Source organism: Mastigoproctus giganteus, chromosome 9 (assembly GCF_048544385.1).
Source record: "Mastigoproctus giganteus isolate SK-2022 chromosome 9, ASM4854438v1, whole genome shotgun sequence".
Lineage (NCBI taxonomy): Eukaryota > Metazoa > Arthropoda > Arachnida > Uropygi > Thelyphonidae > Mastigoproctus > Mastigoproctus giganteus.
In genome coordinates this window covers 49,885,793-49,897,883 of record NC_143583.1, presented here as the reverse complement: position 1 = coordinate 49,897,883, position 12,091 = coordinate 49,885,793, and the positions used below count along the sequence as shown (strand labels likewise).

At 37.0% G+C, this 12,091-nt stretch overlaps 1 protein-coding gene across 1 annotated transcript in view; it reads left to right on the top strand.

The window, feature by feature from the left end:
* The window catches only part of LOC150080210 (SAC3 domain-containing protein 1), a 53,954-nt gene extending 42,719 nt beyond the window's left edge, over window positions 1-11,235 (top strand). The window contains exons 6-8 of the mRNA XM_090381613.1: window positions 5,907-6,047; window positions 6,754-6,940; window positions 11,123-11,235. Of these exons, the coding sequence (XP_090237739.1) occupies window positions 5,907-6,047; window positions 6,754-6,940; window positions 11,123-11,206 (412 nt within the window). The 3' untranslated portion in view covers window positions 11,207-11,235. The remainder of the gene's footprint in view (window positions 1-5,906; window positions 6,048-6,753; window positions 6,941-11,122) is intronic.
* Window positions 11,236-12,091: the final 856 nt, after the last annotated feature.

The following is a 12,091-nucleotide window of genomic DNA, read 5'->3' as shown; positions in this document are numbered from 1 at the left end:
TTTGCAAATTACAGTGTCTGGAGACTAGGCACCAGCGAGGTGATCTGATAGAGGTGTATAAAGCCTTGAATGGTTTAAGCATGCTCAATGCTGATGGGATTCTTCCTCTAGCTCAGAAAAATCACCTGAGAGGGCATAAATTCAAATTGAGGAAAGACAGATGTAGGATAGACGTGCGGAAATTTGCCTTTAGCCAGCGGGTGGTTGGTTGGTGGAACAGACTTCCATCCCTTGTGGTGGAGGTTGATAGCCTAAATAAGTTTTAGGCTCAGCTGGACAGGTATTTTGAACGAACAGAGGGGTGAAGTGGAAGTGGGTTTTTTTTTTTTTTTTTTTTGGCTGATGCTGCATAAGCTTGCTTTCTTGCATCAAATGCCTCTACTAATGCTAATGCTAAAGTTGGGAACTGGTGTTTTCACTGTACAGATGAGGGATCGCAACTTTCTGCCTGGGAGCTGTACACACTTTATCCCATGTTAATTTTGGACCCTAGAAACCTTTTGTGATAAGTTTGGGTAGTATGGGATAAAGGCACTAGAGGTTGAGTCATTACCTTGGATGTTCTTGGTCGCTACGTGGTCATGTGTCTGTAGGTCACACCTGTCAAGGATACTGCTAAAATCGAGATGGATCTTGCAAGGTGTGGCTATCTCACCAGTACCCTTGACAGGTGTGACCTACAGACACATGACTATGTAGCAACCAACAGGAACATCCAAGGTAATAACTCAGCCATTGCCAAACACTTCTGGTCAACCTGGCACGACATTGACATGCACCGCGATGTCGTGATTGTAGATAGGTCCTGCCACTACCAGCAACGTGCCTGGTTGGAGTCATTGAACATCACATGCTCTAATACCTCAGTCAACAGACGCAGTGGATGTCGTGTCCACCCTATTATTGAAGCAACCATTTTGATGAATGACAAATGTTGGCAACGTTCACATATGTCACAACTACAGGCTTCAACATCAAACAATTAACTAATGCATCACGCAGTTTCATATACATGACTGGCAGTACACGCCTTCATGTTCCAGACTCTGGTCAAATAACTTTGACCAGAGTGTGGAACTATTAACCTGTCAATAGGTTAATTAAGTAAACATCAAAGAAAGAGAGTATAACAAAAACAATTTGTTATGGGTAACATTCACTGTTTTCCATGTGCAAAACAATAGTATTTTCACTGATTTTATAAGTTTTTAATGCAGATGCCACTAAATAATTTTTCCTGCAATTTTGTTAAGCATTATAGTTGCATATGATGTGAGAAAGACTTATAGAGCATCAGCAATAAAAAAAAAAGCTCCCCACATCGGCTGTCTCTCCCCCTCCACTAATTGGTGCCTCCGTAGCCAGGTGGGCAGGAGCAGCAGTGCGTAACACACTCTTCTTGATTAGACCGGGGTTTGAGCCCGTGACCACCAAATACGGAGGATGTGGAAAGGTCAGGGAATGACCACCGCATATACCTGGAGCAATATGGCCTTAGTTGCTAATGCTCAGGGCAAGAAGAAAGTTTTCTACTCTTAGCCTGTTCAAAATCTAGTTTGGACTGATTAATAACTGCTTTACAATTGTTGCGAGCTCTGGTGTGTACAGAAAATGAAACTGAAGAATTGGAAACAAGCCAATTACGATATGCAACATTCTTCTCTTGAACAGCTTTAGCACATTCATTGGAAAACCAAGGTTTAGATAAAGAATGAGATTTTAAGGTGGAATGTAGAATAAAGGATTCCATTCCTACAAGAATAATTTCACTAACACAACCTGAGCAAATGTTGACATCAGAAGTTTTGAAACTGTAATCCGACTAAGGAAAAGAAGAAAATAAATCTCATAGTTCATCTCATTTTGCATTCTTGTAATGCCAAACAACATGAGGTTGGGAATAGCCATGAGATAAAGGCTCCATTGGAGAAGAGACAATTACCAATTTGTGATCTGAGGTGCCTAAAGGACCACTCACTTCAACCGTGTACTTAGAAAGGTCGTTTTGTGAGAAAAAGATCAAGTGTGTTGGCTTTATGGTTAGAATTGTCCAGTCTGGTCGGTAAATGAACAATCTGTGCGAGGTCATTAATAATTGCAAAAGACTCAGCATCTCGACCAGCTGGGTTTGTGTGACTAGAAAATGGAAGCCAGCTGGAGTTGAGTTGTGAACATTAAAATCACCAAGGAAAATTAACTCACTGTTAGGAAAGTTGGACTAAAGAAAGTCAAGTTGCAAAGAGAGGAAGTCAAAGAGTTCCAAATGACTAGTGGAGTTGGGAGAATGGTAGATACAGCAGATGAATTTGACAGAATGAGGTAGAGAGAGTTTAAGACAGAGAAGAGCGAAAAGAGGAGATTCCAAATTACCAAGTCTCTGACAGGGAATATCAGAACGAACATATGCACAAGTACCACCTTTGAGGTGAAAGAAATCATACAGCAAATAATTTGGGCAACTGACATGAGTAGTGGTTGAATCAACCGATCACTGAGATTCTGTCAGAAAATGTACATTGGGTTTGGCAGACTGTAAGTGGAAATGAACATCATTGAGATTAGAACTGAGACCATGTATATTTGTGAAATGAACTAGGAAGTGTTTGGGAGGTTTAGATCTTTTTTGCAGATTAGTTTGCTCTATTATTTCAACAATTCAAGGTGTATTCAACAGTAAGAAAAAGTGGGCACCGGTTGATGAGAGTCATCTACCACCTAGTATGGCCTGGTAACACAGAGGGGCAGCATTCCTCCATGTGGTATGGGCACCACACCTCGACCCCTACTTACATTAGTTCACACCTGGGTAGTCACCCACAGTGTGCTTGCACATGGGAGTTATACCCAGGGTGTATTAAGAATTTGCAGATAAAGGAACCACTAGGTGGCATTGATCACATTGTACTGATGTGGGATTTACTTAAAGATATAATTACCATCAGGGGTAAAGGAAAGAGTTTTTGCTTCCATAAAGGTGAATACAATGGTCTCAGACAGTTTTTAAATTCTGTACAGTGGGATCAACTGATGATGTTACCAACAGTAAATTCTAAGTGGGAAGAATTCAAGGAATTAATCGTGATTAATGATTTTGTAATAACTGAGAGCAAAGTGGAGGAGAAATTGTTGAAGTTAAACATAAGAAAAGCACCTGGGGTGGATGGGATCTATCCAGTTATATTAAAGGAGGCAGCAAAGGAAGTAAGCAAACCCTTAGCCATAATTATTAGAGCATCCTTGGACTCAGGGGAGGTCCTCACGGACTGGAGATGTGCAGATGTATCCCCAATTCACAAAGGGGGGGGGGATCTAAGGGTGACACGAGTAATTACAGACCGGTTAGTTTAAATTCTGTTCTTGGGAAAATAATGGAGTCACTGGTTACAGATGCATTGCACGATCATCTAGACAAGACTGCAGCAATAATTCAGACACAGCATGGGTTTGTTAAGAGAAAGTCTTGTCTGACAAATTTGATAGGATATTATGATGTGGTTACAAAGGAAGTGGATGCAAAAAATAATTTTGATATCATATATTTGGATTTCAGGAAAGCTTTTGACACTGTTGCGCATGGAAGACTATTGTACAAATTGGAGCAGAATGGTATTAAGGGTAAGCTGCTACAATGGATAAAAGGATGGTTGAGTGGGAGAAGACAGAGGGTCGTAATTAATGGGTGCTGCTCTTCGTGGACTAATGTTATTAGTGGAATCCCACAGGGTTTGGTGTTGGGTCCTCCGTTGTTTTGTATATTTATCAATGATATTGATGAAGGTATATCAGTCTTAGTGCCGAAGTTTGCAGATGATACAAAGATTGGCAGGGTTGTTAATGACAGTGTGCTACTACAACAGGAGCTAGGTAATTTGGGCAGATGGGCTAAGAAGTGGCAACTGAAGTTTAACCTTGACAGCATATTCCAAAGTACTGCATATGGGTAGAAGTAACCCCAGAGAAACGTACCAACTGTGTGGTATTACACTTAAGGTGGTAGAAAATGAAAAACACCTGGGAGTAATTGTGCAGTCAGATATGAAGTTTTCTGAGCAATGCAGACAGGACAGATCATGTTGTTTTGTCAATGATATATAGGAATTTTGCTAGCAGGGAAAAGGAGGTGATTGTCCCTCTGTATAAGGCAATGGTCAGGCCACACCTTGAGTACTGCGTATAGGTCTGGAGGCCTCATTTTAGGATGTAGATTTGCTTGAACGTGTACAGAGAAGGGCAACATGATTGGTGAGGGGGAATGAAGAGATCCTTTTACCAAGAGAGGCTTAAGTTCTGAAAATTGCAGTGTCTGGAGACTAGGCACCTGTGCGGTGATCTGATTGAGGTGTATAAGGCCTTGAATAGGTTGAGCACGATTAATTCTGATGGGATCCTTCCACTTGTTCAGATTACGAACCTAAGGAGGCATAAATTCAAATTAAGAAAAGACAGATGTAGAATAGATGTGCAGAAATTTGCCTTTAGCCAGCGGGTGGTTAATTGCTGGAACAAACTTCCATCTGTTGTTGTGGAAGTTGATAGGTTAAATAAATTTATGGGGGAACTGCACAGGCATTTGGAGAGAGTGGTGTGGTTTTTTTTTTTGGCTGATGCTGCATAATCTCATACACTTGCTTTCTTGCATCACATGCTACTACTATTACTAACAATCCCACCATCGTGAAAGTACAAGCAGAGGATTTGGCTGTTACAGACCGTCCAGACTTTGCCGAAATTGGTTCCACTTGACTTGAGTGTCACCCGAATATCAGTTCTATCAGCGTTTTAGACTCCCAAGGACCATTTTTAATGGGGAGGGGCACCATTTTGTGCACTACAATGGCGATCACATTAGCATCGGTGTTGCCAACTGTATTCAGTTGAAAATAGCTGAGCTACAATGCAAAAATAGATAAAATCCTATGTTAACAATGAAAAAAAAATTTTTTTTTTGTAGCAAAGGGAACTTAAACGATTGATGTATATTTTTCAAAAAACTATGTCGAAATTATTCCCTAAATCCAACTCATAACTGTGTCAAAACAGCTTACGTAGTTAGTTAAGCATGATTTACCCTTAGCAAAGCCATGTTGTTTGTTCTTCAGAATGCCATATCAATTGTCAGTACACTTATGTGATGTCTCCATTATTTTTTATTATATTTTTTTAATTCTACTAGTCACCTATTAGTAGTAGTAGCAGTGGCATTTGATGCAAGAAAGCAAGTGTATGAGCTTATGCAGCATCAGCCAATTGTGTTCATTTACGTCTAACAAAGATTTTCACTACCAATGAAGTTAGACTAACCAGTCTGTAGTTACCAACTTTACTCTTTGAGCCACTTTTATGTATTGGTGATACATTGGAGCAGTACCAATCTATAGGAATCTCCCCTGAGTCTAGAGATGCCCTCATAATTCACCTCAGTGGTTCAATACACTCCCTCATGCTCTCCCTCAAAACTACAGGGTATGTGCCATCAACTCTGGGAGTTTTGCTTGCCTTTATGCTCAAAAGTCTTTCTACTAAACAATAACTGTAATTACGACATAGCTAATTTCATATGGCTCAGCCTCACTTGCACAGCCTCTTCTCAGCATGAAAGGTCTTCCATCAGTAATTCTGTCAGTACACTTATGTAATGTCTCCATTATTTTTTATTATATTTTTTTAATTCTACTAGTTGCCTATTGTGTTCATTTACATCTAACCAAGGATATTTATCCTTGTAAGTAACATTATTATCCATATTGCATTATATTTTGTTCAAAACTATAAATAGTCATTATTGTTTAATTTACATTCTTAATTTTGTGCAATATTTCTGCATACAGGTGAAATAGTATTTATCACTGTAATATTATGCATTGTTCCAAACAATTAAAAATAAATTATTCTTTTTTTATTTTAAGGGATCATCCTTTTATGAAGCATGCATTAAATATTAGTATTGCATACCTTCAAGGCAATTACTTCAGAGTGTTACACAATATAAAGAAATTGCCATTTCTTTTGGCAAGTTGTTTTCTTCAGCATATTCCAAGAATTCGTAGGTAATTAGTTATTTTATACTTTCATTAGATAATTTTTTTTTTCATTATAAAATTTTTATCTTAGAATTCACAGAATTTTTTTTAATCTTACTGTTAAGTAACAGTGAAGGTCAGTAGTAGAAACTAAAAATATATGGTATTGCAGAAATAGCATATAAATTTGGCTCTTTCAAATGCCTTTTTGATAAATGCTTACTGAGAAAAAAAAATATATAAATAAAAGTGTAGTTTTTGAAATAAAATATTTAATGCTGTTTTGGTCTTCTATAATTATGAAAAATGGGAGGACTTCCTTATCCTGCTTTCAGTTTGTGTGACTGACTAGTAAATGCTTGATGTAGACTGACTAGTAAATGCTTATCTTGATGCTGCACTACTTTTAGACAACCGACATTGTCAGAAGTCTAATCTACCACTATTTAACAGATGAAATATTTTTATGATAGCCTGTTTTGGAATTTACTGGTCCCATTGTCAGATAGCAGGTGGACTCTCATGGCAGTTTTGTTAAATTGTCATAGAAGAGCAAGACAGTCCTCACTGTTACTAATTTATTTCATAGGCCATAGTTTCTTTACTATATTAAATATTTGATATTTTATATTGATAGCTGTTTAACTTCCTGATAACCTTTCTTTAAAATTTTGTACCCATGTCAGGTTTTTTTTTTTAGCTCTACTTTACTTATATAACTTTTCCTTTTCAGACAAGCTCTAGAAGTAATGAATGTTGCATACAGTGTAAGAAACTGCAAATTTCCAGTCAAAATTCTCAGTAAATGGCTTACAAATTATGATGAAGATGAAGCTATAAGGCTCTGTAAATATTATGGTTTAGTCGTTACTGATACTTATATCTGGTTCCGGAAAGATCTTTTATGTAAAGAAAAGGAGGTAAGAATCTCTCTCACATTTATAATATAAACAAAAATTAGCATTCTGGAAATGTTTTTAGGACTTGAAGTGCTTTTATAAATGTTATTTGAATGTTTTTTTTAAATGTTCTTGTTTATACTCACGCACGACCACCAGGTCAGAGGAGTTTACAATAAATCATGAATACAATCATTGATCATATCTAGCAGTCACTGTCTTGAACCATAGTCCACTCAAAGAGTGTGTGCTACTGCACTCTTTCTCCTGACCACTGAGCTACATCATGTGTGTAAAAGTGCCATGTCATGGGTAAAGTGGGAAAATTACATTGCAGGTAATTTAATTTCATGATAGATGTGAAAATGAGTCAGAAGAAAATGAGAATTATGTTTTCACTAGTAGCTGGCACTTTATTTTTCAAAAAATCTCCATCATGGTTTAGGTACTTATCCCATTTGTACACCAAATTTTTTTTATACCATACTCATAAAAGTCATTTAGATCATGGCACCACGTTTTTTGTAGGAAATATGAAAGATAAAGTACTACTCTTTCACAAAATTAGAAATAAAATTTTTATTAAACAGCAGTTGCTGTTCTTTAAAGGCTGAATAATAGCATAAAACTATATAATATACAATTCATAAAGTATTCAAGAAAGTATATGGGGGGAAATCTTACATTACAGCAGATATTGGGGGATTTTTAAGTTCTAAACTGCACAGGATGTATTTACCTCGAGAGAGAGGCTTGATGGCAGTCAAGTCACTCTAGAGCAACTTTTTCTGCAATTTACAGTTTCATGAAGTTATGGGGAGCTGGATAGTCTCTGATCTCCATTGCAGTACCTCTTCCCCCCCCCCCCCCCCCCCGAGAGAAAGCTGTGTTATGGGGATTGGTTTTGACCTATCTATTTTGAATATTCAGTAACCATAACATGATGGAAGATTCAATATTAATGGACAGAACATTGAATGTTAAAATTTGACTGACTGCTAGCTGGAAAGTTTTGTGTTGGATTCTCTGGGACCCCTTAGTTCTGGCAGAAGTAACTCTGGATGTGGTATGTGTGGGGAGGGGTCTGTGGAGGATGAGATTTGAGGTTGGGGAAGAGGGCAATCTGGCGGGGGGGGGGATTGGATGGCTTTCAGCAGCTCTCTCCAGGAGATGATTTTGTGAGACCTGGAAGATCTTAGGATCAGATCCCCCCCACCAAGTTGCCCCAACATGTTCAGCTATGTGATTGTGCAATACAATCATCTATAAAGCATTTTCCACACTGACAGTCAATTTAGTAGACAGAGCCTTGCACCTCTTGGTGGAGAGGGGACTGTTGTTCTCCTGGAAAAGCTTGCTGTTGCTTGCAGATAGGCAGTTTATGAGAAATCACTAGCAAGCAGAGCAAAGAGGGGGGGATAAAGAATTCTTCACATATATAAATGCCAAGAAGAGCAGGACAAACCAGATCGGACCTTTACGTAAGGGAAAGGGGATAGTATTAAATACACCAGCTGCCGTTGCATATGAACTCAACAGTTATTTTGCATCGATATTTACAAATGAAAAGCCTTTTGTGGTAATGGTAAATTGTGGGAGCGAAGTTAAAAAATATGTAATTAATGATATTGAAATTTCGCAAGATTATTTAATGAAAAAACTTTCGAGCCTACAGACTAGTAAGGCTCCTGGAGTTGATGGAATATACCCTATAATCTTAAGGGAGGCAGCAAGCGAGTGCATTGAACCATTGAGGCTGGTTATGCGAGCATCACTAGACTCTGGGGAGATTCCCTTGGATTGGAAAAGTGCAAATGTGTCTCCCATACATAAGGGTGGCTCTAAAAGTAAGTTGGAAATTATCGACCTGTCAGTCTGATTTCAGTAGTAGGGAAAATCATGGAGGCAATGATCAAGGGTGGAATTCAGGATCGTTTGGATCGAATTGAAATTCGCAAGGATACTCAGCATGGTTTTGTAAAGGGAAAATCATGTTTAACAAATCTGGTTCGCTATTTCGAAAGGGTCACTCACAAGCTGGATTTAGGGAATAATTTCGACATTGTTTATTTAGATTTCAGCAAAGCTTTTGACTCAGTCCCACATGAGCGGTTGCTTTATAAGCTGGAACAGGTTGGAATCACTGGGAAAATCCTTAGATGGATAGAAGGATGGCTTCAGGGCAGGAGGCAGAGGGTTGTGATAAATGGCTATTCCTCAGATTGGGTTGATGTAAGAAGTGGGGTTCCCCAAGGGTCAGTATTAGAACCACTGTTGTTTTTAATTTTCATAAACAACATTGATGAAGGGATAGAAGGCGTGACGTCTAAATTTGCAGATGATGTTAAAATTGGTAGAGTAGTTAATGATCACTGTCAAGCTGAGCTTCTTCAGAGAGACCTAGATAGACTTCAGGAATGGTCAGAAAAATGGCAGCTATGCTTTAATCCAACAAAGTGTAAGGTATTACACCTGGGAAACAGTAATCCCAAAATAACTTATTCACTTGGTGGAGTTCAACTAAACTCAGTACTGGAGGAAAGGGACTTGGGTGTTACGATACCGTCAGACATGAAATTCTCTGAGCATTGTAAACAGGTTGCATGGAAGGCCCATGGTGTCCTATCAATGATCTATCGAACTTTTGCAAGTAGAGATAGGGATGTGATAATCCCATTATATAAGGCTTATGTTAGACCACACTTGGAATACTGTGTTCAAGTATGGAGACCGCACCTGAAGAAAGACATCGAGCTTCTTGAAAGGGTGCAAAGACGGGTAACTCGCCTGGTGAGATCGGCAAAAGGGCATCCTTATGAAGAAAGACTTCGAATATGTGGGTTGCAGAGTTTGGAAACTAGACACCTTAGAGGAGATTTGATTGAGGTGTTTAAGGCTCTGAGAGGCATCAGTAAAATGAATGAGGACGAAATTTTCAAGATTATAAATGATGCTAGAACTAGGGGACATAAATTCAAGTTACGGGGGAAACTGTTTTGATTGGACTGCAGGAAGTTTTATTTTAGCCAGCAAGTTATAAATTACTGGAATAAGTTGCCTTCATGGGTGGCAGAGGCCGACAGTTTGGAGAAATTCAAAGGTCATCTGGATAGTACTTTCAGGTAAGGGAAGCGCATAGGATGATAGGTTTAATTTCCTTTTTTTTTTTTTTTTTTTTTTATTAATTATTATTATTATTTTTTTTTTGGTTTTTTTTTAATTTTGTTTTGTTTGGATTTTTTTTTTTTTTATTTGGCTGGTGCAGCATAAGCCATAGGCTTTCTTGCACCATGCGACTAATACTAATAGGTGGTTAAATGTGTCCCATACAGTATAACTAGACTAAAAAACCTTTAAAATCCACTGTTGAAGGCCATAACATACAATATTCTCCTCTACACTTCACTTTTGTTTACTTTATTTCTTTCTTAAAAAAAAAAAAAAAAAACTGTTATACTGTTCTATATATTATATAGAACAGTATAAAAATTCTACACGCAGCGCTAGACAGAGAACAATATCAAAATTAAGTCACAAACGCCATTCAGCAGCATTAAAGAAGAAGAAGATATTATATAGTTTTATGATATTATTTGGCTATACTTCACAAAGAATGGCAACTGCCATTTAGTAAATTTTTTACTTCAAATTTCACTCAGCATATAAAATTTGAATGCATAATGCAATGATGTATTGTCATTTGATTCTAGTATTGGCTGATGCTTTATAAGTTGCTTTCATGCATCATATGCCACTATGACTATTACTACTAATAATAATAATTATTATTATTATATACCATATTTTTCAGCATCCTGACAGATCATTACGTTCTCCAAAAACATGAAAAATGGCACCTTCAATCCCCGAAGGTGCCATTATTCTTAAAGTCTACTGTATTTATATTTTAAATTTCTTAAATGAAGACAATTCTGAACTGGACTATGGTAACCCTACCATGTGAAGATAATGAAAATGACAAATGGCTCCTTATAATTTTCAGAGAAACTTTTCAGTTTAAGCACTACCATAGTAATTTGCTTAAAAATTTCCTTTCTAGATCTGAATCTATGACCAGTATTATTATATTGGCAGATATCAGTTTTTTTATAAGTATTTTTAATTATAAATTCATCTGTCATTGAACAGTATGCCTGCAGATATGCATCTAATATTTATTCAAATTTTATCTTTCTTTTACAGATGACATCAAAAAAAGAACTGTGGCTTATGGAAAAATCCAAATTATTTTCACCTTCCGAGTTCATTTCTGGGAAATGCCAATGAAGAAAAGAAATTAAAACATGATAAAGGAGATGATACAACTTGAATAATGTGACTTGTGTAAATAAGATATACAAAAAAAAATAAAATAGTTTTTGTTATATGATTCATAATTCCAAAACTTATAAGTACATATACACATGAGAAATATGAAAGTAGAATAAAATTATCATCACTGTATGTTAGCAATTTATATAATAAAGGAATCATAATCATCCATGTGACTATTAATGCAAATCAGCCCTTTTGGCCTTCTGTGTAATAAAATAAGTTAAAACTGATTTCTATATTATTGAGTTGTTAAGCAGACAGTTAAGTCTTTTTTTTTTTTTAAGTCAGTGCCATCATTGTTACATATTTGAACCAGTTCATTCTGGGGAAAATTTCAGGAATTCCCACATGCTGTACACAAATTTAATGGTAACTAGAGCAATAAATGCAATGTGTGTTTCTTCTTTATATAAGTTATGGGAACAGGACTAACTGTTCTCAAATCTCTAGGCAACAAAAAATGTACATTTTTACGAATGCCACCTTTACTACATTATATATCTAATTCATTCTGGTTTTAATATATTTATAAACAGTGATACTAGGCAATGCAAATGCCTAGTATACTGAAGGTTGTTACCAAAGTGTGAACCGACCCCAGGTGCCAAACAAGTGTCAGTGACTAAGTGATTCTTAGAGATCTACATAGATATGTATCAGTTTTTGTTTTTATATCCAGTTCTTCCCTATTTGTCATAACATGTAGCCTCTAGTTCTACAAGGCAGGACACTAGAGTGCAGAAAGAAAATTCAGTTTTCTGTTTTTCATGACAAATAAACCTTCTGCCCCACCAAGGCCTAACCAGATAAACAAGATTGGAAGCATTTCATACATGT